General features: G+C 39.7%; 1 protein-coding gene across 4 annotated transcripts in view; it reads left to right on the top strand.

The window, feature by feature from the left end:
- Positions 1 to 19,870, top strand: part of DAAM2 (dishevelled associated activator of morphogenesis 2) — a 202,105-nt gene that overhangs the window by 155,956 nt on the left and 26,279 nt on the right. For 3 of the 4 annotated variants that reach the window (XM_027641233.1, XM_027641232.1, XM_027641234.1), the window contains exons 15-18: positions 4,036 to 4,143; positions 6,921 to 6,953; positions 10,401 to 10,507; positions 18,978 to 19,062. In XM_027641233.1, coding sequence (XP_027497034.1) covers positions 4,036 to 4,143; positions 6,921 to 6,953; positions 10,401 to 10,507; positions 18,978 to 19,062 — 333 coding nt within the window. The remainder of the gene's footprint in view (positions 1 to 4,035; positions 4,144 to 6,920; positions 6,954 to 10,400; positions 10,508 to 18,977; positions 19,063 to 19,870) is intronic. The other variant, XM_027641235.1, reaches the window with a different exon arrangement.

Here is a 19,870-nt window from a genome sequence, read left to right as displayed (position 1 = left end):
AAAAACTTTTTTAAAAACTTTTTTAAAAACTTTTTTAAAAACTTTTTTAAAAACTTTTTTAAAAACTTTTAAAAAAACTTTTTTAAAAACTTTTAAAAAAAATTTAAAAAAACTTTTTTAAAAACTTTTAAAAAAACTTTTAAAAAAACTTTTTTAAAAACTTTTTTAAAAACTTTTTTAAAAACCCACAAACACCTAAAAACCCAAAACAACCAATCACAGAAACAGAAATGTTCATTTTGACATTACTTTTTTTTTTTCTTTTAAAATGTTTCTGTAATGTTATTGATGATTCTAGTTTCTGGAACTTTCTTCCTAAAAGCAGCCTAAAAGTGTCATAGCAAACAGTGATGCAGGACTGCTGCCATAGATACAAAACTAATGGAAAGAGTTCTACAAAATCTCAGTGTGAAGCTACTCATAATAGCTGTGGTGGTGCCTAGTCCTACAATGAGATAAAACAGCTTTTTTAATTAACAGACAGGCCAGAAATACAGTTTTTGCTCAAAGTGGATTTTTCTTACACTGAAGAAAGGATGTGATATCAAGACAGAAGTTTGGAAAATGCACTGTGTTCATATCACCTTTTCAGATTCCTAATGGACTTCTGAATTAAAATTTTAAGTTACTTCCACTTTTCTGGTTAATATTCTCCAAATATTAACCTATTAATAAGCAGGATTGCGTACTCCGGTATTGACAAGACACTCATCATTTCTATGGCTTCTCTGAACCTGCAGGTCAAATGAAACTACTGTAAATTTTCACTCATGCTATGAGGTTATTGAGGCATGATGGTCTTTGATGGCTTCCAGAATATCATTATTTATATCTTTCGGGGTAAATAAAATCATCTGTTAGATGTAGCAGAGGACGACTTGATATGACTTGTAGCTCCATGAAATGCTGTCATTCTTTAATCTTGGTTGGTCTCAGCAAACTGGGATTCATTATAAGGGTGGAATGATGTAACTGTTGCAGCTACAGTGAGCGAATTGTTAAATGCAACATACCAAAAAGTTAGCTTGATGGAACAAATGCCTTGTCAATACTTGTTCTGATAATAAGATGTTTCCTGCCTTTATATGTACAACCATTTTGCTAGAGGATGTTGGGAAGTGTGCTTCATAAAGTGTGCTTCTCAAAGCAGGCCAAGACTTTCCAAAGCAGAGGAACCACAGATCTTAGAAGACTTTTAGAGTGAATAAATGAATGAATGAATGAATAAATAAGTAAAGATGGAAAGAAAAGCATGTTACAGATGGAGTGTCTGCTCTCTTTTTTAATTTCTGTTTTTTCTTTTTAAGGACAGAGGAAAAAAAAGAAAGAATAAAGAATTTATTTTTAAATTGTTATTTAGGGACCATAAGTATTTTTTATGGTGCTGAAGGAACCATTTATCATAGTAACCACATGATGCAGGTCTGTTTCTCTTAAAATGCTCAATCTTCTCTGACTGATGACAATGAACTATCAGCCAGTTAATCCGTAACCGCGTATCAAGAGCACAGTGTAGGAAATTATCTGGCAGCAATATGAAAGTTTTCAAGGACAGAGCTGATGATAGAAATAGAAGGGACTCCCCCATTGCAAGTGTTTTGTGTAACAAAGGTTGTTTATAGCTCTGCTTGCCTTGATTTTTCTTTGACTGGATTAACATTAAAATTGTATTGCTTTGGTCCAAGTTCTGTTTGTGTACGCCATTGCAATGTGTGCTGCTTTGGAATCTCTCTTTCTGCTACAAGTAGCATACATACCATCCTGTAGAGGACCAGATTGAACCTGGGTCCTAAAATGAATCTGAATCAAATTAGGATAATTTTCACTGGGTTGTTTTCCTCAGAAAGTATGGACAAGAACTACTCTCTGCAATCCCTTTCTGAGTCTCAGAACTTCCTGTTCTGGCACCTCTGCAGTTCATTCAGACTAGACTGTTCTGTAGCACATTTTCACTGTTCTTGCCATTAGTGAGGAAACTTCACTCCCTTGAGAGTTTTGCAGCTGGACAGGTAGATGTGCAAAACTCTAATGAGTAGCTGTCTCTAGAGTCACATCCTACCTGTGCCAAACACAGAATACAGTCATGTCCATTGGCTCCTGTTAAGAAATGTTCTTCCATTGCAGTGCTTGATGGGACAATCTGAAACGTGAGGCACTGGGAGAACTGCTCTGCTGTTCAAATACATCCCTTAGGATTTATAATTCATGGTTTATAAAGCCAGCCTGGAAATTGAATGAGAATGATCACTCTGTCTGAATGCTTCTGGCTAAGATTGGCAGCAGAGTTCAGGATTAGGATAAAATGAAAATTAACTCTGTCTCCTATTCCTTTAGCTGAGATGAGCCTCACAAATTTGTTTGCCATGTTACAGTCACAGGGTCATTATGTTCTTCCCACTATGGAAAAAAGAGCCACACTGATGGCAAGGGATGATACAATGATATTGGTGAGCCTGCTCAGGGATGGGTGCTGCTCCCACCTAGGATATGCTCTTATTGTAAATAACACTGCAGACACCCCTCCTTGCCCTCAGGCAGTCACAGGCCATCTCTGGAGAGAGGGTAATGGTTTTCCTCCACAGCACTGCCCTGCCAGGAATTTCCTCCACAACACTTCACACTTTTATTTCCCCCTCATTTTATCCTCCCATCAGTTTTTTTCCTTGCTCCTTGAGCCTTGTGGCTTACCACATTTCCCTCATTCCTTTGATGACTCTGAATGGGAAGTAGAGCCTGTTCCTAATTAGTTCTGATAATTAAGTGTTAATGCACTTTGCTGTGGAGGTACAAGTCAGGTATTTCTGAGCTGGAGCCTGTGTGAGGGTTTCATTGCTGTTGCTTGCTGTTCGTGGCTTTCTCTGCATCAGTGTTCTTCTGGGTCTTCATCTCCTGGGGTTTGCTTAGGTTTTTTTTACAATCCCTTCTATCCATTTCTTTTTTCTTTTAATCAGTGACTTCCTTTTTTTTCATTAAAGTACAATAAATGTACACCTTATTAACTAAATGAACTGAAAGATAGTGCTGTCAGGTGTGAAGAGCAAACTTTCCTTTCCTTTTCTAAATGGGCAATTACCCAAAGCTTGTCCCACACAACATGCTCCTTAAGGAAGGAGAAGGTAGTTCAATCTTTGTGTCCTCTGCCAGCAAGGGTATCTGTCCTGAGAATGTCAGCAGGAGACCCAAGACCTTCATCTAGTTTAGGATGACTGCTGGTTAGCCAATTCATGTACTGTGAGAACCTATTTGATCTGGGGTTGGTGGACAGCAATCCAGGAGGAGTTTGTGCCTGTCCCACTCCATGCTAATCGTCTGCCAGAGAGCTAGGATTCCCTGGCATTCAGGATAACGTATCATCACAAGGGTTATGAACATTTCCAGTTAGTGTGGATGATGCTGTTTCAGAGATCTGAGTATAGTCTGTGTCTATCTGAGTTGACAGAGACCTCATATAGACAAGGGAGTTTATGTGATAGGAAACAATTAGACTTCAAAGACTCAGAGCCTTAAAAGTAAAATAAAATAAAATAAAAATTTCACAGGCAGGGAGAATGAAAACCATACACCCTTTGGGCTTTATAACAGAACCTGGCAAAGTTTGCAAGAGGGGAGATGTGTCTGGGGATTGTCATGCATCAGTGGCTTTCCTAAGCTCTTTCCTCCTGATGGTAACACTTCTTTCAGCATGACCACAATCCTTGTGTTAGACAGATGGCCACTCTTGAAAGGAAGTATGCTGTGGGTTCATGGATAATGCTTGAGATGTGGTCTACTTAGTCTTGGAATGCGCCTTTCCATCAGAGGCTTGCTGTGATGAAAAATACAAAATAGTATGTTTAAAAAAACCCAAAAAACCCCACTATTTTTTCTGTTTTTTCTCTCCTTTGACTCTTGAAACAAAGTGTGCCCTCTAAAATGACAGGAGTAGTACATAGGAATATGACCACTGAACACAAGAGTATGATCTATCCAAATGGGATTGGATGGTCTTAGCTAAAAGTTTTTGCTATCTCATTAAAATATGACCTTTTCTTTTAGGAGAGGATTCATGGCACAATCTGGAATGAGATTGATGATTTAAAGGCATTCAAGGTGCTGGATCTAGAAGATTTTGAAAAGATGTTCTCCGCGTATCAGAGACACCAGGTAGGGGTGAACTCTTCTATACCTTGTCTTCCTTGAATTTTTGGAGGAGAAAAGAACACATGACACATCTGGGCCTTTGTCCCCCTACAGTCAGGCTGTATCATTTGATACTTTGCCACTGTTCAAAAAAATCACAAGACCAAAAGAAGTGGGGAGGGACATACAGGGCAGAGTATAACCTTCTGTTATTGACATACTTCACACTAATGTCAGCTCTCCAGTAGGTTTAACCTCTGTTTAATCTCAATAGCCATTGCGTTCCAAAGCCTCCTGAGCTTGATATTTATATATACGTATCAATCTTTCTATTTCTCCCATTCATCTAGAGAAAAAGACTGTAGTTGCCTGAGTACTGAGCAAGGTGACTGAATTAGCTGACAAAATTTCATTTTGTCTATTTCTTCTTAAACAGCCAACTGACCCAACTGGCTAGATGACAGAAACTGTCCAAATAACAGATTATAACACAAACAGCGTACTTTAAAAGTGGTCATTTATTAGAATGTCTTTTTTCCCTCCTCTATTTCTTGGAAAGCAAGTCACCTGCAGTCTGTCTATCTCCGCTGAATGAGATTTAGCAGCAGACAGATTGTACTTGCACTCCCTCAACTCCCCCAGCTTTCCTTTGCGTTTGGAATATGTTCATTCCCTTGTACGCTGCAGAACTGGATCATTGCTGTGAAGTTTTAGGAAAAGACACAGATTGATTGCCATAAACAACCTTTATGATTATGCCTCACAGTGATGATGACTATTTCATTAACTTATTCAGTACCTTAAAATTAACAAACCAACCCCTTGTCTTTGGACTTTCCATCTGTTCCCTTCTCTCTTTCATTTTTCTGTTTAATCCAATCAGCATAATGAATAACTCTTCTAATTTACTAGCTCACAACCAAATAGTTAGGCATCCCCACTTGAACTCTGATGTTACCTGTTGCATGATGAGATTTCATTTCTCATTCTGCTCCTGCAAATAGCTGTCACTGTTTCAGTAGGTCCCTCTCTCTTTCTGTGAATCCCATTCCTTGAAAAAAGATCTTAGTTCATAGAGGGGAAGAAAGGCACATGAAACTTCAGTGCTGTTACAAGACTGGATTTAGACCCTGTGCCAACAGCTTAGCTATGGTGGTGAGCTCTCAGTTGATTCGCAAGTAGCCAGACTGTCTTCTTGCTCATGAGTAGCCACTGCAGCATCAAAGTTCCATTCCAATGTTTCAGGTGCAAACATTTCAGCTTCCTCACTAGAAGTGACCTTGCAAAGCTTTGCTTCCTTTTGGCCCCAAAATCCAAAGCCAAAGCTGTCCTGGTCTGATGAGTCTCAGTTAGAATCATAAAATTTATGGCTATGTTACCAATCACTGAAAAGCAGTCTGACCTATTCAACCATAAACTAACCTGACCCTTACCCCTGCCCACTGGAATGGAGCCATCATTTCAGAGCGACCTCCATGGGTCTCAGAACAGTACCCTTCCATCCTCATTAAACACACTTTATTATAGTGGCTCTGGACACTAGAGTAACAGTTATGTAACATACTCACATTTTTGTGTAGTTAGATGTATTGCTGCCCTTCCAGCTTTTGTTAAGGCTTTTACATTGGTGGTTTTGTTTTTCTTTTCCCTTAAATACTCCATTGTAATGCTTTCTTTTTCATCCATACTCACTCCAGTGTGAACTGGCTTCCAATCATCAAGTCTCTTTTTTTATTTCCCTTTTTGTTTTTTTTCTATAAAAAAGACCAGGCAACCAGAATTGCTTTTGAATTAAAAACTTACAAGAATTTCTCCAGTTCACATTTAGTCTTTTCTCCTCTTTTACTTTTAGAAATACTCCACTATGACCAAGTGTTTACCCTGAGTTTGTGACTCTTAAACTTCATCCAAATGTCTGTAAAGAAAAATGTCAATGCAAAGATCTGCTCTTTTGCATCTGAAATATTGAATGAGTAGAGATAAAAATATTTCTTTCTTTGCTGTTATTAACATGATCTTTGTATTTTTTTTCCAATTTCATTTACATTAAATGGCTTTTCTTTTTTTCTTCTTTTTTTTTTTTTAATGACAAAGAGTCTCTTCTCCTCTCTCAAGCCCAGTGTATTGTTTTTGGTGGCTATGAGGGAAAACAGAATTGTCCAGTGTATAGAATGCTGGACCAAGAATTCTTGTCTTTTGACTTGCTCCAATCCATACTGACCTTTGGATTCAGTATGTCTGGTGTTTTCCTGGAGTATGGAATATGTTGTGAAATATTTGGTGTTTGTCACCCAGCAGTACTGTAAGGCTTCCTTGGCGGTTGCAGAGTCCTTTCAAAATACTTGGCCAGAAGTTGTTAGTGCCATTGAAACAAGTTTTTACTTGTCATACTTGTTAATAACTGCAAACTGTGCCTGTGCATCGGGAGAGGAGAACTGACCCTCAAGTTTTAACCTTGGCAGTTCTTTAAGTAAGGCTCTGGACTAGATTTGTAAAGGTATTTAAGCATTATCCTAGTTAATATTTCAAGACCTAAGAGATTTATGCTTTGGAGACTAAATTTATTATTTTCAGAAAAGACCTAGAACTCTTAGGTCCCCAACATCTGCTGATTTAAAATATGCAAAGGAATGCTGAAATACCTTTGAACCATCTGGGCCAGTATTACTTGCTAAGCATTTTATGCTCTTAGAAAACAGTGTGTGTCTAAATTCAGCTGCCTTGTTAAACTTGATATCTTTCCCTGTGACTAATTTTTGGCATGTTTTCTTCTTCGTTATTTGCGACTGCTGCCTGCATAGGACCTGCTAACTAACCCCTCCTCCTGTAAGCAGGTGAGTATCATTGTCTGCCTTCTGATCCTCTTGCAGTGTGTGTGAAAGTGAAGTCCCACACCATGACATTATGGGGTCATGACTCCTCTCATGCTACTGTTTCATATGCCTTTGCACTCTGCCTTCTGGATGGGGAAGGCGGTACAAAAATTTCCTTTAGTTGTATTAGCTCTAGAGTAGGAAGTAATTCCTGTTCTTTCACTCAGTTATAATCCCACTGTCATTTCTGGTGGTGTCTGTATCCCCCTTTTTGATGATCCTGAGGGAAAAAGGCCAGGGACAAAGAAGAATGTGAATGTGAACTCTTCCTTAACCAAAGTAATTGTCTCTCTAGTGGAGAACAAAAGGTGCTCTCAGAGAGCCTTCCCTCTCACTGTTCTCATCTGTGGTCCATCTGCTTTGGACTACTGAAGTCTTCAGATGCATTCGCTAGCCACAGACTCTCTGATAAAGTAAATATTTCTTTGTGTAGAACTGGGCACTTTGGCTTGGCAGAAGGATTTGTGCCATCTGAGGAGTGGAAGGGTTAGAATGGAGGAAAGTTGCGTTTCAGACTGCTGAAGCCCTAACGAAATTCAGCACAAGACTAAAATGGTGTTTAGATAAGTAGAGATATTGGATTGCCCATATGTCTTTAAACTGGATACCTCTCAATTTATTCAGCATCTTAAGCAAAATTCTTGGCAATAATTTTGGTAAGAGTAATGCTATGGGAAGAGGATTTTTCAGATATCACAAGTGTCTCTAGTGGCTTCAGAAGAAAGTAGTTCTCACCATGAGTGCTCAGGGAACTGTATTCAGAAAGTCTAGTCAGGATTTCTGCCACTGGGGGAAGCTAATACGTGGCTTTGGGCCTTTTACCGTGGCAGCACACCAAGAAACAAGTCAATATGGTTGAAATAGTTCCCTAAAGTACTGATAATTACTAGAACCTAGGGTTCTGCCATGGTACCAGGCCATAAGTTCTTCACCTTGCCAAAATCAAACTCTGTTTGAAACAAGGCAGCAATAAGATGAACACGTATAGTCATTCCGGCACTGAAATTTTAGTTGATTTTTGAATTTGCAATTAAAATATCAACTGTGAAATACTCTTTGAAGCACATAACATAATGTTATTCCAGATGAAAAGTTGATAAAGAATGATGGGATAAAACTTAGGCATCTTGTCTGTCAGGTTGGCAATAGCTCCAACTGTTTTTGCTTTCAGTGCTTGGCCTCTCTCACAAAAGCTAGTCACTACTGCCCTCTTGCTCAACTTTTTGGGTTTCTGAGAAAATGTGGATAGTCCATATTCAATCTGTTTTCCTTCATCTAAGCTTAGAATCTGGCTTTGGTAAAACTCGAGGCTTCATCTGCTTTTGCTTACACCTAACTCCAAGTATCTATAAATATCTCTCTCCTCAATATGAATTTAAGAGAATATATTTTTAGATGAGACTAGCCCAATCCTTATGACCAAGGAGTAGGCCATGTCTGAATAGTTCCAGTTATTTGTTGAACCTTGTGGGTTGGGGAATTGGAAATGGCGTGTAGACTATTGTACCAATCCATGCTGCATGGCTTTCAGAGAAGCTGACTAAACCCCCACCCCACATACACAGCCAAATGCTGAAACTTTTTTTTTCCCTTGGAATGGGTGCTGGTTATCACTATCCAGGTGCGCTTGCATGCCAACATTAACTAGTGAGGATCAGTGAAACTTTGACACCAAGAGCACTGACCAACAAGTACCGTTCTTCCTTCAACAGCTGCCCATCTCCACTTTCCCCTGTCTTCCTCCCCACAAACTCAGAAAACTCAGGAAAACTTCTAAATCTCTACATGCCAGGTTATACTGGGGGTGTTCTGCTTATTGGCATTGTTAGTTATTCTCTCAGAAATAAAGAACTTGCTAATTTTTCCTTTGTTTGGAAACACTATTTGATGTATCAAGTAACATTGCAATTTTTTTTCCTGCCAAGCTAGTTATTTTGGGCACATACAGCAGAACTACCGTGTGCATGGCTTCAGTTGTGCTTTGTACCTGCTTATAGATGCCACTTGGTATTAGTGGTGGCTCACTACAGCACATTTGGACGTGGCTGTATGAATCCCTTGTATATCCACGAGCAACACAGATTCATTGTAGCTGACTATAACAATAACTGAAAGGATAACTAGCAATATGAAACTGTGATTTACATTAAACACTCAAATACTTGGGTGTCAAAATCTCTTGCATTAGTCATGCTGATATAAGTAAGTCTTGAGTTGCAGAACGTTGAGTCCTGAGAATGAATTTTGGGAAGCACCGTGATCTAACACGTTTCCCTGGGTATCTGCTGTTGACCACTCTCAGGGACAGGATGCTGGGTCAGATGGGCCTTTTGATCTGATCCAGCATGCTTGCTGTTACGTACTATGCACCTGCTTATTTGACAGGTGCATTCAAAGCTAGATTATACTAGTAAATCTCAAAATCTCAAGGCCTGAGAATATGGATGTCATGGAAAGGCTTTTTTTGAAAATGTTCCAGCTGCAGTTAGCTGGGAAAATAAAAACTCCTGTTTTCAATTCCCTCTTCTCTGTAGGTAACTACAGTGCTATTATTGAGAATCAACACGTTTTATCATTACCTCTACTGCCCTTTAAGGAATGGTGTTAAAAGATACTGAAAAGTAACTACAGAAAGCCAGTCTCTGGAAGTGAAACAAATACCATGACTCTCATGTGTAGGCAGGACAAGGAGACAGAAAGAGGCTTCTGGATGGTCAGACTGAGTTAGCAAATATTTTATCTCTGTGTGCTGTGACAAACATTCTGGACAGGATTTTCTAGGGTTTTTTTTCAGGGGATGAATACAGCAATGGGGATATATACAGAACTTTGGAAAATGTTTCTGTACGATTAAATATATTAGTTTTTAAAAGAGAAGATAGTTTAGATGTAGATTTTGACCATTTAGTAAGATAAATGCCATTCTGCCCTACTGTTTTCATCTCTCATATAATATAGATTGGTCAGGTCCAATGGCAACCTTAAGAGATGATGGAAGGATTTTTACTGATTGTGCTGCAGCCTTACAAGAATGTTGTGTAACCCCTGCAGGAGGTGCATCCACTGAAGGATGTGCTGTGACACCAGTGGGCTTTATCATAATGTGCCTGATTTTCCTGTCATGCCGGTTTTTCACATTAGCATAATAACATAACTATTGGTAGAGTGAGTCCAATAGGTCAGAATCAGGTCCAGTATTTGGGATGAAAGATGATCTCATAGGTGTTAATGAATTACTTCTGTTTGTCTAGTAATACATGCTTTCTACCTTTCTTGTCTCCTTTTCTTACCATGTGGGTGGATTTTTCTAGGTTGGGATGGGTTTGTTCATTACACTCAGCTAAAGCTATCAGTCTTGGGTGAGAGACATAATACTGATTGTTCTCCCTCCTTTTGAAATACATGCAGAAAGAGATGGGCTCAACAGAAGACCTTTACCTCTCCACGCGAAAGGTGAAAGAGCTCTCTGTGATTGATGGTCGGAGGGCCCAGAATTGTGTCATTCTCCTTTCCAAGTAAGTGTGCTAACCTTTAGCTCATAGGGTATGCCATGGTCAATGCAGGGGTAAGAGGGGAGGGAATTAAACGAATGGACATGTTTCTTTTCCCAGCTAGACCTGCTAATACCTGCAGAGCCTCAGATAAACCTCTCTTATGGTTTCATAAAAGCACGTCTGTCCAACATATTATCTCACTTAATAAAAATATGTGTGCAGACACATTTTGTGCATCAAACAGCTGAACACCAACATGTACCTGAAGACTCATCATCAGAAAACTCACTGGTAGATGAAAGCAGGTCTTTGACACTTTGCTCTAGGTGATGTGCCCCCATGTTTTCTGTCTGTCACTTGTCTCTGTTTTGCGTGTTTCTTTCTAAATGTTGCTCTGAGCATCTCCCTGGAATACAGAAGAGCTGAGAATGATGTTTATTTTTGTCAATTTTGACTTGTGGTGAGACACAATGTAAACATAGACAGACATATCCAAGAATTAGGTCTTCTGTTTGTAAATTAGGTGTTGGAAGCCAGCGTTTCCTTTGCATATTCCTGCAATGACTAACGCGTTCAAATGCAGTGACATCAGGCCCCTTTATATCTTTTCATGTCTTTCTAGCAACATAGCAACATACCAACTGGGCAGAAAAACTGTTTCAATGATCAGTCGAAAATAAGCGTTCATATGGATGTGATGCTTTTCTGCTCCAGCAAGCTAACAGTTAAAAGCAAAGTTGCAGCCAAACCGCCGAGACTGAAATGAGTTCTTTCCATTGCTTAGTGAAACCCATGGAGGCTCTCATTATGCTACTTATGTGGCATTAGCCTGCATATCAGCAGGACCCCCACCATCCAAACCTTCAGTGAGGGAAGGCTTACATTTCTCCCTCTGCAGCAGTTGCCAATGCATATCTTTGCTGGTATTGGCAGCTGACTGAGGGCAGAGGAATGGGGAGGCACCGGGGTAACAGGATTTTCATGCTGTTCGATGGACCTACTAAATTGTGTCTGGGGTTCAGGTTAACTCATGTAAGCAGGTGGAACATTTCCTAGAAGTGGTAACTGAATGTGTGCAGTTTGCTGGGCTGAGGATAATCCAGGAAGTTGGTCCATGACTTGGTATGGCACTAGATATTTATTACAAAAATCTTCTATCTCCAAAACAAAAGCTGTGTGGATGGCAGCAATATGTGTTTTTCAGCGTTCACCTCTTTCTGCCATGCAAGTCTGGTCAATTCTTACCAGAGGAGAATCTTCTCTATACAGTGAGAGAGAAAGGATAGTCTCTGTATCTCCAGCAGCAGTCACTGAAGCATGGCCCTTGCACTTCAAGATGCACAGCATTTGTTCACTCCAGGTGGGACATGAAGTCAGTCCACCTCAAACTGCTCTTCTGGACTCAAACCAGAGGTGAAAAACTGTTTTTTGTCACTGTCAACTTCTCCACTAGGAAATATCTTGCCCTTATTGTTAGCAGGCCTAACATGGATGATAGAGATTTGGAGGCTGAACTGTCCTTAAGGAGCCTGCCAGTTTGTGTTGTGCCCTGTTAACTTTCCTGTGCTGTGCTATTGGAAAAACCAGTTTCCAGAGCTATCACTGGCTTAGATCATTTAAAGTTTTTTACAGATAGTGTTACACCTAGAATATCAGAAATATCTTACCGCTTGGCCCAGGATTGGTATTCCTCCCCAAATTTCCCTTTTAAATGCAACCAGAAAAGCAAAAATCTTTGAGAACTAAAATAACACCTCTACATTCATACCTTTTTTGCTTTGTGCTTATATGTTCTATTATTAAAGACAGCAATTGGGAGGATTTGCTGCAGACAATAATTGAAAGGGTTTTATGACCCCTTTGCAGTTTTTTTCATTACCCACTTCTTCCTCCTTTACATTAAACCCTAAAGGAGAGACACTCCCAGCCAAACCATTCCTGTCTGCTGCCATACCCTTGCTGGTCCTGCAGCACACCTCACACACATGTGCATGTGGGTGTGCACACATGTATGATGGCAGGGGATTTTAAACTGGTGACAAACAAGGAGAGTTTGTGCAACCCTGAGCTTTCAGGTTGCCACGCTATCTGCCAACAGCTGTTTCCAATTGACTATTACTGTGCATATATCCCTGTAGTTTATTCCCCCTTTGTTTACACTAAACTGTCGTGTCCTTTAAAGTAAAATAGCTGCATGGGTTGGGTTTTCTTTCCCTCCCCTACTCAAATGTTTTTGTTTTACTAACACTGTGTTAGAAGGGGTCAGGCAGAGCTCATGTTTCATATGGTCCAACAAGCCAAAATCTAGCAAGAATGAGAAATAGATGTCTCTTGGTTTCTTTTGCAGAGAGACTGCAGCATGGTAGACTGAAAAGAGATGAAAATTGAATTGCTAGTTTATTTTTGCTGACAGTTAACAGATTCGTAAGCCTTCCTCCCCCTTCCCATCTCTATTTCCATAAAAAAATCTCTGTTTCAACTACATGATAGTAGTAGATCTTTCAGTGTTCCTGCAGAGGAAGAATTAAATTGTCCTTGTTTAACAGAGCCTGATGGATCTAAAACAAAGCTCTGTTCCATAGGCCCACTTTAAGGGTTTGAATACACACAAGATGAGTTTATTTCACAGTATTTCCAGTAGGCCATAGTTCAACCAGGACATGGAACCATCTATTTGTGGTGAGTTCAGGCACCCACCAACCTCAAATTTAGCTTTCTTAATGGTGTTTCAAACATGCAGTTGCTTCTGTCACTCTGGAAATCTGCTCTCTCTCATGAACTTCCTGATGTCTTCAGTTTTCACCAGGCTGGAGATTTACTGTCAGACTTGTATGGTCTGAAAGAGTCATCCCTTATCCCCATGTTTCCCTGCTTTCACCTAGCAGCTGGAAATTTCTCTGACCTCTCTCACTTGTGTGGCTTCTCCCTGCCTCCATTACTTAAGTAATGGGTAATATTTTCACTGCTCTACTGTAAAAGTAAAGTACCATATCTTTAAATGTTCTTGCAGAAGATGCCCAAAATATATATTGCTTACTGTCTTGCTCTGTGAAATGCTCTGGAGAGATTCAGTTCTATAAGACATCTTGTTTGGAAGAAAATTGAACATGTACTTATGGAACTTTTTTTTCGCAAGTTATTTTGCATGAATTCCAGAAAAAAATTATATCAGTGTTCTTCTGAGATGTGTTTGTTATTCCTGTGGCCCGGTGATTCAACAGTAACCTTCTAAAGAGAAAGGTTACTGGAAACAGTAGGAGTGCTAGCAAAATGTCATAAAACCAATAGTAGCAGAAGGCAGAATCTGACTACACAATGGTAATTTTAAACATGACTATGACAGTAGATAGATACTGGCAGACAGCTTTACCAAATGTTTGTGGCCTTCTTGATTTTCAATTCAAACATCAATAAGGGAGAAGAAAAGGGTCTTGGGCAGAATTTTCAAAGAGAATGTTAGAGAGATCAAGTATTTTTCTCACATCACTGTAGCTTCTCCATGCTTTCAAACCCTTTCAGTTCAGACACTAAGAGGATAAGTTATTCAGCGAATGTCAGTCTCCATGTACTGCCTCTGCACTGCCCCCACTCCCTGTGTGCCTTTCTGCCATGTGACAGTACAGTGTTCACCCTTATTTCAAAGTAGATTTGAAGTAGTATGATATTCTGGGATACAGATCGTGTCTTGATACAGAAACAGCTAATCAGACTCAGCAGTTCAGTTCCTCACTGTGCTGTCTTGAAAAACACTAGGCAATAAACCCTCCTGGGTTCCTGAGAAGATTTCCTGCTTTTAAGTGAAGGTCTGCAATAAATGGCTTTACCTGCTATCCTGAGTATGATACTCAAAGGCAAACTGAGCATGTTAGTCAATACCATCTTGTCTTAGGTCACAACTAGGAACCAGGACATAGGGTTGTGATAAAAGATGAACCACTGCCCCACAACCACTGTAATTTGGGGACTCCCAAGTTTGGCCCTGCTTTGCTCCTTTTGGCTCAGAAAGATGGTCATCCCCAGATCCTTCTTGGAAGGAAATCCTTCTTGGATAAAAAGTGGCTTGGTCACTCATGAGCTTTTGCTGAAGGAGGACAAGAAAAGAAAAGCCTGTTTCTTTATGCACTTGCCAGAATACTTTTACAGTGAAGTGCTGAAAAGGCACTGGTGGATTTTTTTCCCAACATGTTGATATAATGGTGTAAGATGTACCTGGTAAAATGTCCCATCTGTTGGGCCACAAAAGTTAAAGCACTATTGCCTTCATTGACAAGATGAGGATGTGTAAAGAGTGGCTGCATCTTTCTGTCTTCTGACTGAGTCTGCAGTTAGACCACCCTGACTCCTGAATGCTGCTTCTGAGAGGAGGCCTTCATGGGGTAGTGACAATGAATATTCCCAAAACACAGATTTTGAACAGCCTGTAGCTTGGCAGTTGTACAGAGCCTTAGGAGAGCTTGAGAGTTAGAGAAAGCTTATATCTCAGTCACAAGGTTTGGAAATTAATTAACTAGTAGCCTGTGTGAAATGACTTGTGGAGATGGAGAATTCTGCAGTCAGCAAAAAAGATTTGTGTGAGCTATACAAATTGGCCTTAGGATGTAGCTAAGTATTAATCAGTGCCTCTCACTGTCACAGCTACTATTTTGGGCATCTTTTGGAAGCACTGTAGTTCAGTAAGAGCTATAAAATGGCCTTGATACATGATAATCGGTCCCCTTCTCCAAGGTAAGAGTGGGACTGTGATCCCTGTGGTATGGGAGCTTAACATAGGTTCAACAAAACTGCAGGTTCTCTGTTAGCGAGCAGGCATTCTTCTTTCTCAAAAGCTAAGCAAGATCCAAGGAACAAGTCCATGAAGTAACTCACTTTTTCCTCAGAGGAGGAGATGGTTAATGGACAAGTATTCTGCTTTGATTCATGTGAGGGAGAAATGAAGGGGGGAGGTTACTGTGAGTTAAATCAATGGGTATATTTAAGGAGGAAAAATGAGTGAGAACTAGATGTCTTTAAGGGAAGTTGATGTAAAACTGCAACATGTCTCCCAGGCATGTTCTGAGTCAGGCTGCCAGCGTTCTCCAAGAGGACGAAACAATAAACCACTTGATGTCTGCAAGTGAAGCTGGTGTTAAATCAGTCGAGGTGTCCTGGGGAGATTGGTGATGAATTACTCTGCAGAGTCAATAGAGAGTATTTATGAAGCCAGAGGGGATAGAGGGAGGCAGGCTAAGTACCATATCAGAAGTTATTTGGTAGTTGTTGAGCTTTAACATTGCTTGAAGATGACTCAAGCAGTTGGAGTTCCATATGCTGCCACCAGATGTATGGGTGAGGGAAGAAGGAGGGAGTATTCTCCATGAAGATCCTTTCCTTTTGTCATCTGACCAGTGTCAGGCTGCTGTTGGAAAAAACAGTCAGTGTCTGTGCTATGAATGAATGTGCTGCAGCTGAGGAAAGGGGCACTGTGTTTTGTTCTGGTCACATTTACTTCCTGAATCATGATCCCAGGAAACATGATTTAGAGAAGTGTAAGGCAGAGGAAATATAGCTTGAATTGTACACTGTTCTAAATTGAGTTACCTCCAGGAACTGAAGGAAGAGTGCCTGGATCTGCAAAGCTTATAAGAAAGTCATTGCAGACTTTCCAAGAGATATCAAAATGTAATTTCTGTAGTGTAAATTTTTGGGCCATAATCCCATTTTAATTTGCTGTCTGTCTCATATGAGTTTTAGGCTCTGAGGGATGCCTCTATTCAGTTTTAAATGGAAAGATTTTACGCATCTGCTTTAGGTTCTTCTTTAATCAGTTCACCTGTTTCTGTTTAAAAGCAGCACATCTGTTTCACGTTAGTGCTGGCCATCTTTAAGATCTGCTGCATGGCTGGGCATGAGTTTTGAAAATACAAGAAGAATCACTTGATTAACAATTCTTTGGCCAGTTATTCAACCAGTTTTTAAGTGGAGAGATCTATGTTTTGTGCCATTGATGCTCTTGAAATGCATCCTGTCCCAGAAGAAGAACAAATCCATTTTAGAAAAGTAAGACTGTTCTGCTGTAAATTCTTCCATACTTGTAATTAGATTGGTAATAATCTAGAATGCACACCTGCAGGCACCGTGACCCTGTTACAGTCCTGTAAGTGACTGAGTTAAATTGCTTCTTGGCAGGGGACTGGCAGGCTTTCTTCTTCTCTCTACTGCAGGCTAAACCATTCAAGCCAGATGTTCTTCTGCTGATGGCAGAGGGCACAGAATCATCCAAAAAATCAGTGTGTTTGTATAACTGTCTGTCCTTGGGGCTCTCAATTATTTTTGAACAGAAGATGTTTTGAAGTGTATTTAGTGCTGATGAATGGCAGCAAACAGAGGAGCTTGGAGTCTGAAGTCCTCGGGCTCCTGAACTGAACAGCAAGATCAGCAATAATAGGCACAACATCATTGTATTGATGTACCTCAAATCTGCTTGTTCGGTCCTGTTTACTGCATCCCCAAACACACACAGAGGTACTTGCACTGTGTAGTGGGTGGTCAGTGCAGTAATTGCTCAAAATTGCATGGAAAAAACATGAAACTCACCCTCATTCTTTTTAACCTCAATGAAAGTAGCAACAAAACCCCCCTTCATGCTGCTGTTACTAGGCTGGTTTATTGCATTCCCTCTCACAGACTGTGTGCTTGTGTTATGAGACACACTAATCTTCAGACTCCAGATTCTGAAAAATGCAAAGGTGCTCTCTAAAGGAAAAATAACTCACAAAATGTAACACTTTAAAAAATGCAGGCACCGAATTTTTTGGCATGTGTAATATGTGTCTGCTAGGAACCAGACCCACAGCCACCAATTTCAGCCTTCATCTGGTCACAGTGTTCAATCAGTTCAGGGTCACACAGCCATGGACTTTGCAATTCATTATTAAGCCAAAAGTAACCCATTTTCTGATTGAGGCTGTAGAACTTTATGCAGAAGTCCATGTACTGAAGTTTATTGCTTTGATCTGCAGTCAAACTGATGACCTGAAGTAAAAAGTTTCCAGCCTTTTCACTGTAAAACTTTTAATGCTTATATCTCATCCAAGCATAACCCAATTATGTAGCTTTTCTGGAAATTCGGTACATAATCTTGCTTAGCTGGTATCAGTTTGCCCTCCTTGACAAAAGAAGACACGATGACCATCTAAGAAAAGAATAAGAGCAATTAATTTAGAGATGTAATATGTAAAAGCTTTCAAATGTCTGTTGATTCATATTTTAGTTTCCAGCTGTTGGTTATATTGGGCAATATTAAAATGTTTTAAGTTTCTTAGATTTAGTAATATTTCCTGTTATAAAAATAAAGCTTTTTCTTTTGCTTTTACCTAGTTCCAAAAATATGATTCTCTCCAAATGTCAATGGCAATGTGAAATTTCAACAAGGAATTTCTTAGCACTGAAGACAAAAACATTTTGTCTCATGCATCAGCCTGTCTCTTATTTATATTTGCATTTCCTCGTTCTGCTGTTAATTAATTATGTTGATTTTAAAAGGTCCATGGATACTGTAGACTTCGGTCCTCAGATATTTATTTTCACACTGTCCTGTTTCAGTCCCAAAATTGAGATTTTCTTGTGGACAGCCATTCCTTTATGGTTCATTTGGAACTCCTCTACTGTCCTGAAATGACTGGTGAAAGTGTGCATTTCTTTGTTGACATCTGCTCTGAGAACCACCAAGTTAATTTCATTTATCCATCAAGTAACATCTCAGTGATCACAAATTTTGGCTCCTCCTAGTCTGCTCTGGATTTCGAGTGGAGACCTCAAGACTTTTTTTTAATTGATTCTGTGTTTAGTTGTAGCTGATGACCCCTACTCGTTGCACACAGGTGGACAGGAGTAGGTGGTAAGGAGAGTGTAATTTTAGTACCTTAGATAACATTAATAAGCCCTTGTTTTCAGAGCTTGTTTCATATTGGCTATAAAACATGGATATGTAGATGCTGTCTATCCCTTCGTCAGCTGCTGAAAGAGTCAACTTAGCACAACCAGTCTTCTTACAAGAAACCCTGTTCTCAGTAAGGGAATGTTCAGCCCCATTGTTTGTTACTCTGTGAGATGCTTTAATATTCACAGGTTAGGTTGTTACATGGGATCACGGTCAAAAATCACATGGATTTGTGTTTTACTATAGCAAAAGAACTTGATGACGGAGGTATCCTGTATGGGGGAAGCTGGAAGCACTTTAAATCTGTGAGGAACTGATTGTTCTTAATCACCATCTGATTTTTTGATGTGTGTTTGATTAGCTGAAGAGGCTAAAAACATGTGATCTATAAAATCTCTGTCTTCAGGACTGATTTGTTCATCTTACTGAATACTCTAGAGTAGCAACTTCACAGTAGAGCTTGCCAGGGTTGTTTCATGCCTGTTTAGTACAGTGTTTCAGGACTCCTGCTTTCTGAATTGTCAGAGTCACTTAAGCTTTGAACTAATGGTACAATGTTGATACTTTTGAAAGGCTGAAGCTGTCTAATGAAGAAATCAGACAAGCAATATTGAAGATGGATGAACAAGAAGACCTAGCAAAAGATATGCTTGAGCAGGTGAGAAAGATTGCAGTCAGATATAACTTATTTTTAAGTCCTTCATTGCCTTTTTTCAAGTGGATATATATAATAGTTGTACTGTCTGCAGATCTGAACTTGGCCCTGCCATGTCAGTGGAGCTGCACATGGGGTATACCTCTGTCCTGTAACTGTATTTGTATCAGGTTGATTTCATGAGTTTTCTCTTCTTGATGCAAAATATGCATGATTACAGTTGGTATGAGGTTTATTTTCATGGTCTCTCTTTTCCCATAATTTTTCCCATTTTTTCTTCTTCTTTTCTCTGTTCTTCATCTCCCTTCTTTGCCTGAAGCTTTTCTGTTGGGAAATGCCAGGAACCAGGCCATGTAGGTCAATGGTTAGAATCAGGACTAGAAAGGATCTTGCGTTTGAACTGGAATGGTTAGAAAGGGAGTCGGGGACTTACATCCCTGGCACCTGGTTGACTATATAACTTGTGAAGAAAAAACCCCCCACAATTAAACCACCGTTGCCCTATTTGCCCCATTTGCAGATGGTGACAGATGATGCTTTGACCAAAGATGCAAAGATGATAAAGTTCCTTAGGAGTGCGCAAAATTTTGTAATTATGAACTGTCTAACAAATATTATTCCTTCTTTCTTTGCGGACACAGTATTTAATCATGTACAAAAGGCTTTCCCATTCTGGAAATTTACAGCCTACTTGTCATGTTATCTGAATGCTCACAGCTGCTCCAGAACTAACTGCAAGATCCTAATGCTTCACACCTTGGGATATCATATTTTTGTAGAGTGGAGTAAAATATTGAGAAGTGGTAAAAAG

The sequence above is a fragment of the Corapipo altera genome, unplaced genomic scaffold, assembly GCF_003945725.1.
Source record: "Corapipo altera isolate COAL_440 unplaced genomic scaffold, ASM394572v1 48b, whole genome shotgun sequence".
NCBI classification, from domain to species: Eukaryota; Metazoa; Chordata; class Aves; order Passeriformes; family Pipridae; genus Corapipo; species Corapipo altera.
This window is presented reverse-complemented; position numbering and strand designations above follow the sequence as displayed.